The sequence below is a fragment of the Choristoneura fumiferana genome, chromosome 20 (assembly GCF_025370935.1).
Source record: "Choristoneura fumiferana chromosome 20, NRCan_CFum_1, whole genome shotgun sequence".
Classification (NCBI taxonomy): domain Eukaryota; kingdom Metazoa; phylum Arthropoda; class Insecta; order Lepidoptera; family Tortricidae; genus Choristoneura; species Choristoneura fumiferana.
The window spans coordinates 12,603,444-12,623,909 of NC_133491.1; the positions used below are offsets into that span (position 1 = coordinate 12,603,444).

Here is a 20,466-nt window from a genome sequence, read left to right on the forward strand (position 1 = left end):
GAAAGCGAAGCGCTTTTTGCGAATACCTACCCGGTTTATTTAAAATTCAAAAGTTTGGGATCGTTCCCCAAAACTGAAAATCCAAATCGCCTCGCAGTCAAACTTAAGTGAGCATTTTAAAACTAAACACAATTATAATTCTGCTCACGGCAAGAATCCGTGTTCTCCGCCATTTTTCTCAGTACGTATTTTTAATCGTCGCAGCGTCGTGCTTTATGCGTCCGCGCAGCACCATGAAGGTGGTGGGAACATTCTTAGAGAGTCCGTTGGATATTTTTTGATATTTTATTTTCAATACCAGTAGGCTTGAATGTAGTGAGAATACATTATGGTTGAGGGCGAAGCTGTTTTAAACTTACGGTAAGTTATTTACCTATTTTCACACCTTACTATGTAACGAAATACTCAAAGGAAATTAAATAAATAATACTATTAAAATCTGAACCTAAAAACCACAAACCAAAGATACAAACACCGACTTTTGCGGCAAACTCTTTGTTGGTCCCTGACTGATTGCTCCTCTCACCCACTCGAAGGTTGACTGATAGAGATCCCTTAGTGAATTCGCCTTTGTACCTATCTCAAAAATTGACAATTGTATTTTGTTTCTTTTCTTTTGTACAATAAAGAGTTTACGTACATACAAACTGTAAAAAGTAAAATTTTGCAAGATAGCCGCGTTGGTCTCCGAAATTTCAAAACTCATAATTTTTGGGTGAGCTACGCGGGTTTATTTATAATTAGAATAATTTTGTGAATATTTTGCATTATCTGAAATTAATTATGGCAATGAGGGCTATCGTTTTTTTGTCTTTCTAGATGGCGCCACTGTTGCGTGAGGTTTTTTAAGTTTGGCTTTCAAAGTCTGTTAAATACGGGTGTGAAAACAAAGTTTAGATTAAAATCATATTTAATACACCTCAAAACCGTACCATAAAAATATCGAGCAACCACAGTGTTGCTTAGTCCCGTTTTGTTCGGAAAAAAAGAGAGGACAAAAGTTTCCGATAGACAAAACTGTCTTAAAACAAAGATATTCATTGCCCCGTAACGCATAATTGCCATAGTTAGTTTAAGGTAATGCAAAATATTCACAAAATTATTCTAGTTATAAATAAACCCGCGTAGCTCACCCAAAAACTATGAGATTTGACATTTCGGAGACCTCACGCTACACTAGCGCCTCTAGCGGCGAATTCATACGCGATAGCGCTCATTATGCATTACGGGGCTATGTCTGTGTTTTGAGCATGTTTTGAGACAGTTTTATATTTCAGAAAGTTTTGTCCTACCTTTTTTTCCGAACAAAACGGGACTACGCAACACTGTGGTTGCTCGATATTTTTATGGTACAGTTTTAAGGTGTATTAAATATGATTTTAATCTAAACTTTGTTTTCGCGCCCGTAATAACCGACTTTGAAAAACCTCACGCAACAGTGGCGCCATCTAGAAAGACAAAAAACGATAGCCCTTTTGACTTGGTTATTTCGAGACTGCCAGCGCCATCTATCTCTACGAGCTGTCATTAAGCTGTGTCAACAGCATTTAGTTAGATGTCTCTGATATTAATGAGTCAGATATTTCAATTTTAATAAATAAATGTAATTGTTTTCATTTAAATGTTTATCTAATATAGAATGCGCGTGTGGCATATTCATCCAAATTAACTAATTACTTATTCAATCTCCTGAAAAAAAAGTTACGCTTAGCAGACAGCTGGAGTTGTCATCTCAGCTGTCACTTATTGACGTCCTACCTGTGACAGTGACAGTTGTATTGTACGTACCGTACCGTAGGTAGTCACGTCAAGCGAGCTTGAAAAATCTCTAAAACTTGGCCTAAACCAGATTTTTAATAGGTCAAATAGCTAACTTAGGGCCAGGTATGTAACCATTTATTATTCAACAATCCGGTTTCCACTTACAGCACAAACCTATCAAGCAATCTTGCTCAGTGAGTCGTTGCAATGGGTATTTTATTGTGAATTTCCTGTACTTTAGGTTTTTTATAAGTGCGCATCAGTGACTCAATTGTGACAGGCAATCATAACATAACAAACAAAGCGCGCATTCAACGCGAAATCAGGCAAGATTATTTGCGTAAGTACGAAGAAAAAATACGATTATATCCAATTAACATTTTTTATTTCACAATGTAGGTAAGTAATACTTATACATGTTCCGAAAGTTATAAAGTAGCGAATGACTAATAGAATAGTGGGTTTTTTAGGGTTCCGTAGTCAACTAGGAAGGAACCCTTATAGTTTCGCCATGTCTGTCCGTCTGTCTGTCAGCGACTAAGCTCAGAGACCGTTAGTACTAGATAGCTGTAATTTGTCATGAATATACATCAGTCACGCCAACAGTGGTAAAATAAAAAAAATAAAAGGATTATTTTTGGGTACCTCCCATAGTGTGGGGTATCGTTGACTTTTTCGTAATGGCTACTGAACCCTATCCTGGGCGTGTCCGACACGCTCATGGCCGGTTTTTTTTACAATTTGTTATTACCTATTTTTGTTGAACTCTTTTGGAAAAAAATACCTACACCTTCAGCTTTAAATAAAATTTAGGAGGACTGATAATAAAATTATCTATTAAGATAGGTAAACTTGAATTTGATTGGCCTCGTTTTAGAAATTAGTTAAATAAAACTTGTTTTAAGATTGACTAAGCAGAAAACAATTCAAATTAAAACCGGATTTAAATTCCAAATGTCCATTCAACAATTTTTTTTATAGTTATTATGTAGTTCACTAGCCTTTGCCCACAACTTTGTCCACACAGAGTTAAAATTTATGGTGGGTTCTTTATCTCTCATTGATACTAAATTTTTTTTTGAAGAATTAAAATGGTTATTCCCATGGAGTTCCATCCTTTATGAAGTTTCAGCAGAAACATTCAAAAAGTCCATTGGTGATTACATATTCAAAATTCAGTGCATGGGAATTTAAAAAAAAAAAACTGACCACCATATAGAATCCTTTTATCCTCTTACCCCCTAAATTAAAATTATTTTAAAGATTGTCTATACAAGGTGTTAATTAAACAACTGAAAACCAGAAAGTAGTTTGCTCAGAATCGAGAGTAGAATCGATTACACTATGTTTTAAATCAGGTTGTGTTTGTGTTTTTAAATCCCTTTTTTATTGTGCCCAGTCTAAAAGTTACGACTGCAACAGGCACCAATATCATATTTAGCGAGGTTGCATACTATTTCGATAATTTAATACTGGCCGTTTTGCTGTCAATGTGTGATTTTCTTCTAAAAACGTCAAAACGCAAGGGTCACACTTTTTGAACATGAAACTACCGTGAGACTCACTCATATTAAATATAACAAAGACGAAGGGGCGTTTAGCTCGACATGTTGAGCTAAACTCGATTTAAGACCCGAGTTATCCGGGTCAATATATTTTATGTGACACTTTTTCCTGGCCCTGATAATACCAGGATGGAAATACCGACCCTGTCAGTTTCTATGGGCGTGTACAGAAAAAACAGGGCCGGTATTTCCATGTCGGTGTTATCCGGGCCGGGAATGAGTGTCACCCAAATGCAACTGACAAAAATACATTATGTATTATGAGTGTAGAATTAGAAATGAAGTAGAATTATTGACTTAGCAAAACACACGAATTTCTTTTAAAATAATGAAGATATTCAAAAATAAATGAAATCAACAAACTTAAAATGAAAAACATTTTTGGGGTGTCTGAAGTTTTCAGTTGTTTAATTAACACCTTGTAGATGTAGAAGACTTGCCCCACTTGTTGTTGAAAGAGAACTCAGACAAGGTTCTTGGGGGTTTGGGCTCCATGCATAATGACCAGAGGGCCCTCTGGTCAATTGGGATGTCCCAATTTTTGACACATATAATAAATCGAAAACCATTTGGAGAAATAGGCTTTGTGAAGCGTTTTTAGAAATCAGATTCCAAAAATGTGATAAATTGATTTAAATAAACAAAATTTAAGTAATGACCCTCATTTGACCCCTGCAGTGTCTCGTCATAAAGGCAGTTATAAAGCAAGTCTATACTCTTAAGCAAATTGGCAGTTTGAAATGTTGCTGTCCTGCTTATAATAGCAAAGAGTGACAAAGATAGAACTTTAATCACATGATGCTTTAAACAGTTGTCATTTATCGTAAAGTCCGAAATGTATAAGAGTATTTCGAATGTATTTTACAAATGAAATTATTAAATTACGTCGTTACAAGTACATACAAAAGAATTTAAATATCAGATTTTAATAAAAAATATCTATTTACTATCACACCATTAAACAAACATAGGAATAATCGAAGCTAAAAGAAGAGAAATAAGTAAAACTATTTGTCATGGTTCATTTAGGACCCTAAGCCGTGCATGAATTATTGTCAAATTGTAATGCCACAGATTATGTTATGTACAACCTGAATTTTTCTAGGCAATGGAACGTGGCTGTCTCACTGTGACGTCATCCAGCGTATTTCGTAGAAAAAATATATAAAATTAAATACTCATCCAAATTCAAAAACAATGAAAATGCTATCTTAAAATATCCTATTCTTTCCAAAAATAAAATAAAAACTATAGGTTATTTTTTTTGGTGCATCCCAATTGTTGGCAGAGCTGACATCTGACAAAGCCATTTGCATATTATTTCTTTGATCTGTCCTTTGTGTAGGGAACTGTGCAAGCTCTCATTCTCACTCAAAAGTGTTCAAAGCCTCAACAACAAAAAAAGAAAAAAAAAAGACTATTGTCATTATTTTTTTTACAGTAACATGGCTGAACGGGACCCAATAAGCGGCTCTAGCCGTGACTATGGCGCGACGGCAGCGCCCCCTACCGTTGGCTTCTCAGACTTCAGCCCCACAGAACTGTACAACCTGAGCGAAGGCATCGCTGACAATGTCAACACCATCAACAGTGGCTTGAAGTTGTTGGAGAAGATGATGAAGCAAATTGGTGGGTCCAATGACAGTGTGCAGCTGAGGGATAAGATGTGAGTGAGTTTGTTAATTTAAAAAGAAATTTAGATGATATGCAAAAAGAAAAGAAAATAATGCTGTGCCTGTAAATATCATGATTATTATAATTATCAAGATTTAACAATCTTATTATCAAGGAATAATCTGTTAATCAAAACATAAATATATTTTAAATTTTTTTTTATAATTTCTAATTTAAATGTATTGATGAATAGATCATCCTTGATAATCATAATTATCATGATAATAACGCGTGCAGACTACGGCCTAAGCCATCTCATTCTGTTTATTTATTTACTTGTTTATTTGTTGCATATGTGTAGTACAGTTGGTGCCCTAACATAAGTATCCACTTTTCTATGCAACTAGTATGAAAAATTGGACACATAATTTAGAGAACCGACCATACAAGATTTTATGCATTTGCTTAATGTCGTACATACACCCCATGAAGGGTGTTGCAGTTACTTAAACCTAAATGCGGATAGATGTTACAATAGCATGCTGATCTTCAAGTATAGATAAGAACTGAGCTGAGAGTCCTGTGCTTAACAGCTAACTTGAAGATACACTTTACAGTCACACGACACAGCAGACAGTGAACGGTTCAGTATCGGGCACGGCGCGCGACATCCAACGCCTCAGCGTGGTGGCCCGTCGCGGGACCAAGGCCCAAAAGCTCCAGGTCGAAAGGCTGACGCAAGCCTTCCAGGATGCACTCGCCAAGTATTCTACGGTGCAAAAGGTAAGCTCATCGTGTATCTATGCACTGCGTGATTCCATTCATCATCATATCAGCCGTTGGACATAGGCCTCCCCCGAAAACCTCCAGTTGCTACGGTTGGAAGCGGCCTGCATCCACCGTGAACTAGTTTAGGCTGAAATAGTCGTATCAGATATTGATGCACACTTTGGTGTACTAGATATTGGTGCTGGTGACCAGGTGTGATGCGGATATTCGCATCCGCATTAGTTTTAACATCCGCATCCGCATTAAATCAATGCAGAGCTAATGTGGATGTCGAACAAGTCGGAAGAGGAACGACTTAGCGGCGGCGCGTATATCGCACGTATATACTAGAGATAAGACCAAATTGATTTTTCATCCTGGAAAACCCCTACATATCAAACTTCATCGAAATCGTTGGAGCCATTTCCGAGATTCTGATTATATATATAATTTGGAATTATATACGTTTTTGTGATTCGTCGATCGAGCGCTTACACCTGTGACAAGAAGCGACAACTCCTTTATGTTTTGTAGTAACGCGATTGCAGAGTGAAAGATAGTAATCGCAAAAGTGCATTTTTTGCGGAAGTTTCTCTCCGCGTGATTAAAAACAAAGGCACCGCCGACGCAATGTAATTTTTTTAATTTATAAAAATAACTAAAAAGCAATATTTCATCGTTTTTAACCGACTTCAAAAAAAAGGAGGAGGTTATCATTTATGTAAACAAATCTTACATCCGCATCCGCGGATGTGAGCCTTGTAATATCCGCATCAGCATCCCGCTTGTTAAATATTCTGCAACCGCAACATCCCTGCTGGTGTGGACTGTACGGTACATTGATAAGGAACTCCTAAATAAAACGTCAGAAAAAAAACCGTTATTTTAAGTACATCTCAAACATACAAAATATGGCTCTAGTCCTGGCCAGGGTCGTTGCAATGCGACCGAAATGTCAAGGTAACTAAAACATGTTAGCGCACAACCTAGACCACCTTAATTAAAACCGCGGTGTGTGTGTACATCGTGTCATTGGCACATTTGCGGTTTTATCTGCATAGCTAACACTACGTATAGAAGATACTAGCTTTCGCCCGCGTGGAATTCGGTTATCGCGCGCTGTTCCCTCGGGATCTGTGCATTTTTCCGGGATAAAAAGTAGTATATGTTACTCTCTGGCCCATAAACTATCTCTACGCCAAAAATCACGTCGATCCGTCACTCCGTTGATTTTAGCAGTGTATGTATGTTTATATTTACGTATGTTCCACCGTAGCATCAAGACTACTCGTCCGATTTTAATAAATAATGTGTCAATCGATTCTTTATTATGCTCCGTCCGGGAGACACAGGACACCTTTTTATGTAAAAAAAAATATAGCTCGGATTTTACATTTTAAAAAAAATTGCGTAAGCTGACGTGTGAGGCATTATTAGATAGGTCTTCAAAAATTATCTGGAGGTTTCTTAGTAGGTTTTTGGTTTAAGACAAGGGTTGAGGAGCTATGAGCTCCGAAAGTCGTCAAAATTGTATTATAATAATATTACTCATAAGTACAGTTACAAAGTTATCTGCTATCAATTTCAATTGAGCGGCAACACTACATGAGTTTGGTAAATGGGCACTGACAAAGGTTATAAAATTTACCAAGGGATTCCTAAGTGCATCATCACATCAACTTTCACATATATTTTGAACATGAAACTACCGTGAGACTCACTCATATTAAATATAATGACCCGGATAACTCACGTCTTAAATCGAGTTTAGCTCGACATGTTTCGGGCTAATCCGTAGCCCTTCGTCTTCGGAGCAACGCGACTCAGCGGCTGCTGCAACACGCGCACTGCGCACACATATATTACTAAATGAATTTTGATGTAACTTGAAGAGTCACGAGTATAATTTATTATCTGGAAAATTTAAATAATATTTAAGTATAAACATCGTTTAATCAGTGTACAGCAAGTGCTGTCAGCCTCATTGTTTTTTTATTTGCCGTGGTTACTCGTGGTCAGCTTTCGCTAGCCAGAGTCTATTGACCTTATTTCGAACGCTAAATTTTTTTTTGTTAACAGCAAGTCTCAGAAAAGATGGCGGCACATATGCCTCGGCCGCCGCGTCCACGCAACGATCCGAGCGCCATAGAGCAACAGGCCATTGCTGACGATGAAGAATCATCGCTATTGGCAAACCAACAGGCACAGGTAAACCCTCAAAAGATTCCGTATCATCATATTGAAAAAATAGGTATCTTCTTGGGGACCACCTTTCGGTCCGTCTGCTGGAATTCGTTTATCGCTATCCCGCTAGAACTGTAATTTTCCGGGATAAAAAGTATCCTATGTAAGGACATAGGAGAGAAGGCGCCGGGACTCAAACTATCTGTATACCGAATTTTATCCAAATAGGTTCAGCGGCTTTGACGTGAAGAGGTAACAAACAAACAGACTTACAAACGTACACATTTATAATATTAGTGGGATTTATTCAAAAGCAAAATTAATTATTGTTTTTAGGCCCGTCTGGTCGAGTTCGAGACAAGTATGTTGCTAGAGAAAGAAGCATACATCAATAAAATAGAGGCGGACGTGTTAGACGTCAACCAGATAATGCAAGACCTGGCTGTACTGGTCAACCAGCAAGGGCAAACCGTTGGTGAGTGAAAATATAAATACATTGAAAAAAAAAACAAAGATATATATACATTTACTTACACAAATTCCACACATATTGCATTTTAAAGTGTGCGGTTTTTTTTATTTTTGTTTAGAGTCAGTTTTGATAATTTCATTATCAAAAAAAAATGTTATCAAGAATAATATTGATCATCATGATAATTTTAAGAGAAACTGCTCACGCAAGATAATTTGATTATCAAGAAATTGTAGTTATCAATAATTATTGTTGTTTTTTGATAATTAAATTATTTGCCTATCTCATTGATTAAGGCAAACGCCAACACCTAATACCTAAGATCTACCTAAACCACCAATAATACGTTTTTTTTTTAATTCACTTTGCAGATACTGTCGAAAGCCACATTGAAGCAGCCAGCGCTAACGTCGAAGCAGGCAACGACGAATTGGCCAAAGCGGAACAGCACCAGCGGAGTTACCGGAAAAAGATGCTTATCCTCAGCGTTATAGGGATCATAATAGCCATTCTTATCATTGTATGGATCATCAAAGCTTTCAGATAAACCGATAAAAAAAAACTCAGTCCCAAACGAAGTTTCAAACGGGGTTTTTCCAAGCATCACTAGATGGCGATAGAGTCGCAATGTCAGTTTGACGTCTGTCACGTGAGATCGTCTATTAATTTTACTACATATACCGCCTGTTTCACCATCCATTGCTTAAAATTATTTGACGGATAAATGTGTTGCCGTCTCTGTTTTGTTCGAATAGACGGAGGTGGCGTCACATTTATCCGTCAAATAAAATTAATCAATAGGTGGCATAGTCTCGATTATGAGCCTGAAAAACTATTTCAGTGAGCAAAAACTACATTATTAACATTTTCGTTCACGTCATTCAATTTGGCTATGAAGAAAGTGGCCTCTTTTGATTTCTACTGTTAGTACTGTACATGTACATGGTCACACACGCCTCTTGACAATAATGTCATCTAGGTTACTGTATTTTAACTGCCAGACAGCCCCAATTGAGTCAGATCAAGCGAAATGGTGGCGTAATTATATGCCTTACATGGCCACATTGTTGCAGTTTATCGTTTTAGTAGATGCTGGATCGCCTAGCTAGTATCCTACATCATTCACATTACGAACAGTTGCTGCGATTAAGGGATCGTAGAAATATTCAGAGCGATGTCTTCCTTGACATTGTATTTTCAATCCACTATTCGTTTTTATGAGAATTCTAATCGAGCAACATTCTTGCAAGGTTGCCATGCATGACTTGTCGACTGAAAAGTTTGTTTTTTTTTTATACACAACCATTGAAGGAATTAAAAAGGAAAGGAGATGAGGTACCTTGATGATCCTCTGCAACTTACTTATCTATTAAAAAAAATACAGTCCTGCTATAAATGTGTTGCCTGTGTTAAGAGGGCAAGTCTATTAATATTTTTGTAAATTATTGTCAAGATAATTTACCAAATAAGTTTTTTCTGAATATTGGATGTACCATTTGTTTAATTATTTAAATAATGTGTATCTCAGATATTATAATAGTTTGTGATATACCAGTTCTGAGTAAAAAACTTGAAATACTGGTAACATCAAAATACTGTGATTTATTATGCTACATGAGCTTTATTTTATTTATTTTCTTCGTTTTCATAAGCTACTTAATTTTTTTAATGTTGGTAGCACCATTTAAAAAAAATGTTTCAGAACATTGAAAATAGTAAATGAATTTTAATGGTTAAAAATATTGAGTTTATCTTACAATTTATAAGTATTATCTACTTATTAAACAATACATATTATATATTTATGTAGCTGTGTACCTATAAGGCCTTACAATAGATATTTTATTTTGAATTGGTATGCTCTACCTAGCTAGGAATTTATAGTTGATACGTAAGAAATGTAATAAATTATGTAACTTTATTAAACGTTTTTTAATGGGACTTTTAATTAGACATTATTCCTGAAATGTAAATCATGTTGTGGTTTCCCACTGGTTTCGTATTAAACAATATAAGCGTCAGCGGGACAGCAAGATACGAAGCCTAGTGGTTTGACCTATCGCTTCTCAAACAGAGGGTCGTGGGTTCAAACCCCGGCTCGCACCTCTGAGTTTTTTCAAATTCATGTGCGGAATTACATTTGAAATTTACCACGAGCTTTGCGGTGAAGGAAAACATCGTGAGGAAACCTGCACCAACCTGCGAAGCAATTCAATGGTGCGTGTGAAGTTGCCAATCCGCACTGGACCCGCGTGGGAACTATAGCCCAAGCCCTCTTGTTCTGAGAGGAGGCCTGTGCCCAGCAGTGGGACGTATATAGGCTGGGATGAGTAGGTATATGCCTTGGCAAGAAACTCAACGAGGTATATTTTTTATATTATAACAGATCTACGTTGCTCAACACACAGTACACAGCGGTGGCGAAGCGGAGGCGGTACCGGTTGTAATATTCAAGCTAACATGAAAGAGTCCGCATAAAATACCGCGCGGTAAATAAGCGTGGCGCGGTATTCTATGCGGACTCCTTCATGTTAGCTCGCATATTACAACCGGTACCACCTTCACGCCGCGCCGCACCGCTCTGCCAGCGCTTTCAGTGCGTCTTAGAGCTCGTCCAGAGCCCTTATAGTGTAGCAAACATGGAATCACAATCGTTTCAACGCTGTCTGTCACACGGTATAGGGTGAGGGTAGAAAGAGACTGTGAATGCGATCGCCCGCGTTAGACGGTATGGACCAAAAGCCCGCGACGGCCAGACCTTCATTATTTTATAAAAGCTGAAAGTTTTTTATCCATTCCCCCAACTATGAAACTTGGGTAGCGGGGGCTTTAGCAGGTAACAGGCAGTAAAGATGTATAAAATTGCACCACGAATTCGGTATAGTATTGATTTGGTTCGAATCTCCCTATCATGCAGAGTTGCCAGGTCTTTTTCGAATAAATACCGAACAGTGAGCAAAAAAAAACGCTTCCAACTCGTAAGCGGCAACATCGATTGTCAATTGCGTAAAATCATCGTTTATTAGGGAGACAAATTAATCGGAAAAAAAATACCGAACCGCCCATACTTCGGTATTTTTGTTGTACCGAACACCTGGCAACACTAATCATGCATGAGATATTAGAGGCACATACATTCGAGATTTGCAGAAATAAAACAATATGTCATTCTTAATCCGTTTATTGCTAACATAATTATATAAAAACAAAATGTTAATCAGAAATCATGTGTGGAACTAAACGCCAGGGTCTCACTGTACCTTAAATAAACAGCGTAAACATTATACATTTATTACATTTATTTATTTTACAAACTGAATTCCTATAAAAAAACGCAATAAAAACAGGTCGGACGCTAGGACGCTACTTTTAAATATCTTTTAGATATCTGACGCATCTGACCAGTTTCCATAGCTCTTTGACTATATTTTAAGAATAACACAAATCATCGGAGGATCAAGTAGGTATTGAGGAGATCTTTAGATAGCCTGCCTATGAACTAGAAGTCCCGGGTTCAAATCCCGGTAGGAGCAGACATTTGTGTGATGAATATGATTGTACTCGAGTCAAGGGTGATATATGAATTTAATGTATACATTTATATATAAATATATCTATCCATTGGCGTACCAAGGAGAGGGCAGGGGAGGGCAGCGCCTCCTGGATATTGTATGCTATGCAATATGTATTATACTACGTTAACTTTTGAAAAACCTCGCAAGCCGTGTGTAGGTATGACAAAACAAGCGTGGAGGATCCGACCTAAAAAGTAAAAAGTCCCAAGCTAGGTACGCCTTTGTCTTTGTCTAGACTTAGTTTTGCTTATTTTGGGACTAGGCCAATTGCTGTTAGATGCCCCATGGTATTTGTTATTTAGAGAATCTGTACTAGTTTCAAGGTTTCTGTACGCCAAACCGTATCATTACTATAATATCCTGACAAGTCACAAATACACCGCAGTCTGCTACATGCCAATCTAAGGCCTTATAGCGATACTTTGAAGTTGGACAGCGCGGTTAACCGCATAGTGCGTACGTAGTCTTAGACAATATGGTCATTGGACATATGGCGTTGCCAGATCGGTGTGTCCAGACGTAGCTTGTACTAACACGCCATATCTTTAGACCTACAAAGCGTCTCCCTTTTTTAAACGGGCCTCGACAAAGCAGATACTCACTAGTTTTCTGAGAGATGGAATAACGCTAGATGGCGTTAGGTCCGTTTGACGTTAGAGATTGGTAACCAATCATTGGTTAAAATAACTAAGGCCGTCTTGCAGGAAAAAATAAATCTAGATTAAGTAGTTAGTCCAGGCTTAAGCTTGACAGTTCCATACAATTTAACACTACTAAACTGAGCTTAACGCTAACTCGAGATTTATGTGTTTACTGCAAGTGGGGCTAAATGAGCTAATCTCAACCGTGACATAAAAGGCAAATGGACCTCACAATACTAACTACTAACGCCATCTAGCGATAAATATTATTATTTTGTTTGAACACATTCATTGTTGCATCTTAAGCGGTGCTCAAGATGCTTGCATTCAGGGCCGGATTTAGAGGTGTGGAGACCTTGGGGCAACAAAGAAGTGGAGGCACAAATTCGAAATCAAATGAGGGCCATTTGAGATTTTGATTATTGATTGCCTATTTTATTATTTACTAGTGTTTACTCATCAGAATTTGAAAAAAAAAACGATTTCTCTATTGTTGAGGCCCCGGGCTGTTGCCCCATTTGCCCGCCCCTAAATCCGGCCCTGGCCATATTATGATATGAGTTGTGGTGTTAAAGAGGTAGTTAAATAATGCCACTAAATCAACTTTCTATTATTAACTGATAGGTACACGTATGACTATGAGTTTCAAATACTATAACAATACTAATAAACAATTATCAATAGTCTCAACTGGAGGTCTATCTTTACTGGTGATTAAATTATACCAATATAACGCGTATTTGGATTGGTCGTCACAATCTCAATATTATTGCCGTCAAAAATTAAAAAAGAGAACCTGAACATAGGGGTATATAGAGGGGGGGCCGGGTGGGCCGTGCCCACCCCACGGTCTAGTGCTCACTCCAGGATGTTGGGCTACCGATTCAAAATTCTATAATACTGATATCTTCACACAAAAATCCAGGCCAGCCCCCCTCAAAAATAACCCTAGATACGCCAATGGAACTGAACACAACCGACGCTACATAGACCGCAGCGCTTTGAAAAAACACAAACTATTCATTTCACACCAATCAATTGACGTACTTTTTATGAACTATCCAAACACGATTCTCTCATAGATTTTGTATGGCAATAGCTAGTTATGACGTCACTTATTTGCCAAATCAATCTTACTGTTTGTTTAAAGCTAATAGGTAAAACCTAATTTTTGATGTTCAGGACTAAAGTAGTGTAATACTAGAATCCCGTTTTGTAATTATTATTAGAAGGCACTAGTCCAACCGCCGGCGAGTAGCGAAAACAGTATTTTTTAATATGAAAAATTTGTCTCTCGGTGACAAAAGCGATAAAATTTTCACACTATAAAAAACTTCTCGCTATTTGTCGGCGTTGGGGCTAGTACCAAAGTGTCACCTACCCTATTGGTTTTAATATAGGTAGTGCCACGAGAGTTGAAGTGAATGATTAAACACACAGCTTAATGAATAACTGATTGCATAAAAGGAGAACGAATGAAATAGTAGGTGAATGTCAAAATCCTGCTGTCATTACATGACATGTGCTTATGTGCGTGACCTCAACTCTGGTGGCACTAGCTTTGTCCTGCAAAAAATTACAGGCTGCGCGCATTGCTCACGTTAAATATGTTTGTGTGCGTGTTTCACATTTGTGTGATTGTTATGGTTTCAAGTGCTGCTCTTTCCTCTCTGTCATCTGTACCTATATCCTGATGTCGTCCTTACATTGATGTGAACCCAGCAGTCGATACATGAGGAACGACAATTAAGGTCACAGCTCATTACAGCCACCCGGCACCCGATCAGCACCGCCTCGCATGCGCTCACTACATCAAGTCCTTCCTCCGTAGCGTCACCGGATCGCCTCACTCGCGAGGTTGCCACGCGCGGACGGTGAGTGGACCACTCGGTGATAGCCCGCTGCTCGCCGCCATAGTGACTACTAGGAAATTCGTGGACCACGCGAGGTCCAGCCTCGGAGAGGACCACCTGTCGACAACGAGTGGACGCCGAAAGTTGAGGCGGTGCTGGTCGGGTGCCGGGTGGCTCAAATGAGCTGTGACCTTTAGTTTAAATAACCAATGTCACCAAACCAAATTGACAGTTGGTTTGACATTGATTATCATTATAGTAACTTGGTACAGTACATAATGTTGAAAAGTGAAAAACATTTTGGCAATCATTATTTAATTATAATACAAAACGAAATAATCAACCTGGCTTAGAAAATAATCGGTATCTCACTTAAATACGATATAACTGTTTTTCAACGATACATCAATCAATACATAGCAAATGTTGCAATTTCGATTATTATTATTTTTTTCAATACGAGTAAGAGAGCTTTGAGGTATCCAGGACAACTGTTAATATCGATTACAACCAAAAGAGGCCATACATAATTTATGTCACAAGGTTATACAAATATCAAAAATTACGTGACATAGGTACAGTCACGAATATATGTAACACAATAAAGCATGCACAAATATCTGCAGAGCTACTACGAAACTCGAAACTCGAAGTTCGTATCGTACCATCCCTCTCGCTCTCGTATTAAATAGTATAAGTGTCAGAGGGCCCGCACGACACGAACTTCGAGTTTCGTAGTAGCCCTGCTGGCACGACTTTATTTGTAGGGCCGGTAGGACGTGTAAAATATTTTTGCACGCTCCTGCGGCAGAGCTATACAGGTTGACTGTACTATGCCAATCCTGAGACTAAACACCAGTTCAGCGATTCGATTGCATCTGGAAATCAATGACCTCGATCATTATGCTAGTATGGATATTCGGTATCAGGGATGTTATGGATATAACATTTCGGATCTGGATATGGATACGGATATATGTCAAACATAATACCGGTTTCGGTTAAAGTTACTGGATTTTTAAGGAATTGTAAAAGTAAAATACAAATAGGAATATAAACGATTTGACTTTATGGGCCTGTTTCACCGCTTGTCGACTAATAAGTGACGGATATCAGTGATGCCGTCTCTGTTTGTTTTGTCCGAATAAACAAAGACGGCATTACTTTTAACTGACACTTAAAGTTAGTCGACAAGTGGCGAAACAGGCCATAATTGTATTAGTTACGAGTCGTAAATAACGACTTATAATAATAAACAATAGATGCAGAAGACGCGCGAGGCTGTTCTGTCGGCTCAGCCGGGCAAAAACAAAAACCTGTCAAAACATGTCGCATTTAGACTCCGCCCCTGTCCGAAACTATCCGATTTTTTATATCGGAGTCTGTTACGGTTACGGATATATTTTTTGTTTCGGATATCCGATAGTTTCGGTTACGTATACGGAGCTTCATAACATCCCTGTTCGGTATAACTGTGTGGAGGAAACTCCACAAAGTTTGTCCTGAGGCCGTACTGACTAAAAGCTGACGTTCGCGATCGCATCTACCATCTCTTTCTACACTCGTCATATACCGTATGACAGAAAGAAATGGTGAAAACGATTGTGTTCGACAATGAGGCCTCTGAATTTAGTAAAGAAGAGATATATTTAACAGGTACCAAAAGGCTATCTCATCATATGTTACACTTTCTTGCAATCGGTACTGTTTATTACTTGGCAATCGTTATCGGTCTTTGCATACTCGTAATATACTGTTACTGTTCAAATGTTTTTGTATTTCGTACTTTTTAGGACCGCCACATGCACTCGGAATTCCGTTTCAGAATTTCGAACGCAGTAGATCCGTACAAATCTATGGGCCTACCACATAAGGACAGTAGTTTTCCGTTCGAACTTTTCTCTGATTCGGAATTCCGCATAGTGGCCTGTGCGTTCAGAATTGAAATAAACGTATGTGTGTGATGTATTTACGGAATCAAGAATCGGAATTTCGAATCGAAATTTCGAAACGAAATTCCGAGTGTATGTGGGGACGGGGACCCTTATAATCATAGACAAATTTGGAACTGGCACGCTATAGAGAAACTGTAAGTTCCATCTTACGATTTTTTTGATTCTCTATCATGTCGTTCAGTTTGACGAAACGTCTTATTACGCTATGATACTTTAATGCTTGTTTCAAATCTGTCTATCTTCTATCTAGCAGCCCAATATTTTATTCAGCATAACCATGAGATAAGTCTATAGATAAAGGTAGGTAGATTATCAGTTCTATAACAATTAAGTTCATAAAGTCGTGTATATTATATGTTTGCAAGGCCATGTCGATATCTTTGCCCGTGCCTATACACTTAAACTAGTCTGCTAACGTTCTGAACTCGAAACAAAAATCGATTTTCTTTTTCTTCCTCATTTGAATCTTCAAGAAAACGAAGAAAACCGACGAGTCCCGAGCGACATCAACATTCTAGCTGTACTGTAGTCACTTGTTGCCTGTAACCTTTATGAAATATCCAGTGCCTTGATCATAATTTGTACAAAAAGTCTGGGACGCACTCAGGCAATATCTATCGGGAATTTTTACAAAAATGTTTTAGACAATATACCTGCAACATTTATCAAACAATGTCAAACCGTTGCACTGTAGCGTTCTTGTGCGGATACTACCGCAGCTTGGCCTGTCGTTGCTGCCAGAGGGCGTACTTAGTGCACGCCACATCTATCATTTGGTTGATGTGCTTCGTTAGAGATGTCGCTAGCGGTGTGAGGTCGTGGAGCATTTTCTCCTGCGAAAGAATATAAATAAATAAAATGAACACTAGTCATGTTTTTAAAAGTTGCTTTCTAGTTTTCGATAGTATTGATTACAGAAAACAACTAACGTTATTAGTGATGGAAACCTACCTACTAAAGGGCGAAAATAGTGTCCATAGTATCGATAGCCTACCGACTATCAAGGTGTAATACTATCGAAATTATTGCTAGTCACCATCATCAATTATAGTATTTAGACATTTTGTGATATCGATAGTATCTATACTATCGATAATATCTATAATGTTGATGGTTATATCGATAATCCCACAATCGCCGCACTATCGATAGATTATCGCTTGGCATCATTCGCCGTACCTCAAAAGGCCTCAGCTTGACGTTCCTGAACCTCAGCAGCGCCTCGTAGAAGTTGGTGGCGCTTAACGCTTATATCTCTACCTAGTTATTATAGGTTCCACTATCGATAGTAGACCATGAAAATCAGTTAAAATATCGATAATATTGATAAGAATTGGGTTTACTAATGTTTCGGCGAATAACTTTTCATTTCCCAACTGTTTAATATTTCTGAAACTGAAAATATTTCAGGATTTTTATAAAACAAACCTAACCTAAAGGGTTCTACACGATGGCCCTGAAATAAATCCTGAAATATTTACAGTTTTAGAGTTTGCGAAATGAAAAGTTGCGAAATGAAACAGGTTGACAAACGTTACGTTTCGAAAAGGCAGTACTCGTACGAATTGATATTACCTATTGATAGTAAATTCGTACGTAACGGACGAAAACAGTATCGATAATAATCGATAGCGTAGTGACTATCAAGGTATAATACTATCGATACTATTGCCAGTCATTAATAGTATTAAGATATTTTGTGCTATCGATAGTATCTATAGATAACTATAGTATCGATAATATCTATATCTATATTATCAATAGTATCTATAGTAACAATAGTATCTGGGTCAATCAACTTTTACCTCTTTGTTATTCTGTCCCGTTGTCCAAGAGACTACAGTGACAGAGTTTCTTAAAAAAACTGCTTTGATATATGCGACTAATATGCTTAGAAGATAGTCTATAAAATAATAAGCTTGTAACTATAACCCCGTGTGGTGTCGGGTTAGAATTACACCTCTCCATCTCTTCCATGGATGTCGTAAGAGGCGACTGAGGATATAAGGTTAGGTATACCGTAGGCGACAGGCTAGCAACTGTCACTATTGTACCGTTTTTGTCAAACTTAAAACCTACAATTGCTAAAAGTGGCTCCGAAGCGGTAACGTTTCGTGTGCTCTGCCTACCCCATTTGGGAATACAGGCGTGATGTTTGTGTGCGTGTGTGTTGTAACTATGACAAAACTTTATACTCGATGAATTTTAACCACAGAAAACATATATAAACTCGTGGTTTTAAAGAGTTGTCCAGGGGACGTAACCATGGCAACGAGGTACAAGAAAAAGTTGATCGACCCATCTATAGTACCGATAGTATATAGATGTTCCACTATTGGCGCACTATCGTCACCACTGGCCGTAGCCCGTACCTCAAAGGGGCGCAGCTTGACGTTCCTGAACCGCAGCAGCGCCTCGTAGAAGTTGGCGGCGCGCCGCGGCGGCGTCGGGCGCGGAGGGCGCGGCGGGCGCGGCGGCCGGCGCGGCGCCCGGCTGCGGAAGCAAGCGCCACAGCTCGCGGAGCAGCTCGCCCGCTGACAGGTACAGACGGTTCAGCTCGGCCTTCACGTCCGGTGGGATCAGTTCTGGTCGAAACATATCACAAGTTTTTACTTGTTTTTTTTTTTATAATATTAACCATTTATATCAGGCAACACGGCCCATACAATACCTTAAAGACTAACATACATATATATATCTATCTAATATATAAAATAAATTTCTTTCTAATATATACAATGTTCGTGCCAGTGTTTGTGACCAAACTCCTCCGAAACGGCTTGACCGATTTTAATATATTTTTTTGTGTATAATCAGTAGGTCTGAGAATAGGGCCTAAAATATTTTGATACTACTATGCGAACAGAGTCGCGGGCAATAGCTTGACTAAATTAAGATACAAAGCGCAAAATCTTTGTCATTCTTTAAGTCTATGCTTAAGGAGCACTATCTGTTGTCTTGTAATAGTTAGCTTTATCATACAGTTTATTTATATGTTGCTGTTCATCCCATTACCCATGTTTGTTTTAGACGTGTATTATATATGCGATGTATGTGTAGATGTATTTTTGTTGAGTTTAAATATTCTGATCTACTATTGATGCAACACCTGCTGTAAACTGGTGCTTCCTTCCTTCTGTAAAAAAGGTTGCCGGAAAGAGATCGCTCTTAAGCGATAAGGCCGCCTATTGCTGACCTTGTAATTTTCTCTCTGTGCACCTGTTTTTCTGTATCGCTTACTATTTCTGGTGTACAGTGGCGGAATGAAAAGGTTAACCAGTTTTCAAATAAATTCGTTTACACATTGCAAGCACATGTTACTTTTTTTTAATGACATTTAGACGACCGGATTGCCTAGTGGTTAGAGAACCAGACTATGAAGCATGAGGTCCCGGGTTCGATTCCCGTCCGGGGCAGATATTTGTATGAATAATACGAAAGTTTGTTCTCGGGTCTTGGGTGTTTAATATGTATTTAAGTATGTTTATCCGTTGCCTAGTATCCATAGTAAGCTTTGCTTAGTTTGGGACTAGTGACTAGGTCAATTGGTGTCAATTGTCCCATGATATTTATTATGACGAAATATGTCATACTCGGTCGATAAAGCAGTTATACTGAGCAAGCGAAAACAGACCTTAAGGTGGTCAACCTTTTCACTCCACGACTGTGCAATAAAGAGTCATTGTATTGTATTGTATTGTACTGTAGGTACTCACGAGCCATGGCGGCGGCGTGATGTTGCCGCATGAGCGCGCCGCCGGGACTCAGCTCGCCGAGCGCGGCCACGCAGCCCGCCGCCCCCACCCGCACCGGCCGCGAGCACTGCTGCCCGCTCGACCACGCCTGGAAATAATTATCCATGTTCAAAGTTACTGTTCGGCGCGAGTGCTTACATTGAAACCTGAGCGAAAACGAGGGTTTAAAGGCACGAAATGCTAAAAAAATTTAGCGCCAAGCGAAACACTTCACCTCACTGCAGCGATAAAAGTAGGAGAGGTCGAATATTGAACTTTGTAGTACAAGGCCAGGTTCAACACCCTGTTCCAATTTTAAAAGCGTTCTCCACCTAGGAGGGGAA

General features: G+C 38.6%; 1 protein-coding gene and 1 long non-coding RNA gene across 3 annotated transcripts; one reads left to right on the forward strand and one right to left on the reverse strand.

The window, feature by feature from the left end:
* Nucleotides 1-1,766: 1,766 nt before the first annotated feature.
* Syx13 (syntaxin 13) lies at nucleotides 1,767-9,729 on the forward strand. Of its 2 annotated transcripts, none has more exons than XM_074103624.1 (6): nucleotides 1,767-1,884; nucleotides 4,768-4,992; nucleotides 5,558-5,723; nucleotides 7,788-7,916; nucleotides 8,229-8,367; nucleotides 8,736-9,729. In XM_074103624.1, the coding sequence occupies exons 2-6, from the start codon at nucleotides 4,772-4,774 to the stop codon at nucleotides 8,909-8,911; spliced, it is 831 nt and encodes a 276-aa protein (XP_073959725.1). In that variant the 5' UTR covers nucleotides 1,767-1,884; nucleotides 4,768-4,771; the 3' UTR covers nucleotides 8,912-9,729. The 2 variants fall into 2 exon arrangements, with proteins under 2 accessions (XP_073959725.1, XP_073959726.1); XM_074103625.1 differs by lacking the exon at nucleotides 1,767-1,884 and adding an exon at nucleotides 1,905-2,101.
* Nucleotides 9,730-11,529: 1,800 nt separating this feature from the next.
* On the reverse strand, nucleotides 11,530-18,823 carry LOC141439337 (uncharacterized). Its single transcript, XR_012452584.1, has 2 exons — nucleotides 18,761-18,823; nucleotides 11,530-17,221 (listed from the first exon to the last, which is right to left on the reverse strand). It is a non-coding gene; the product is annotated as an uncharacterized lncRNA (long non-coding RNA).
* Nucleotides 18,824-20,466: the final 1,643 nt, after the last annotated feature.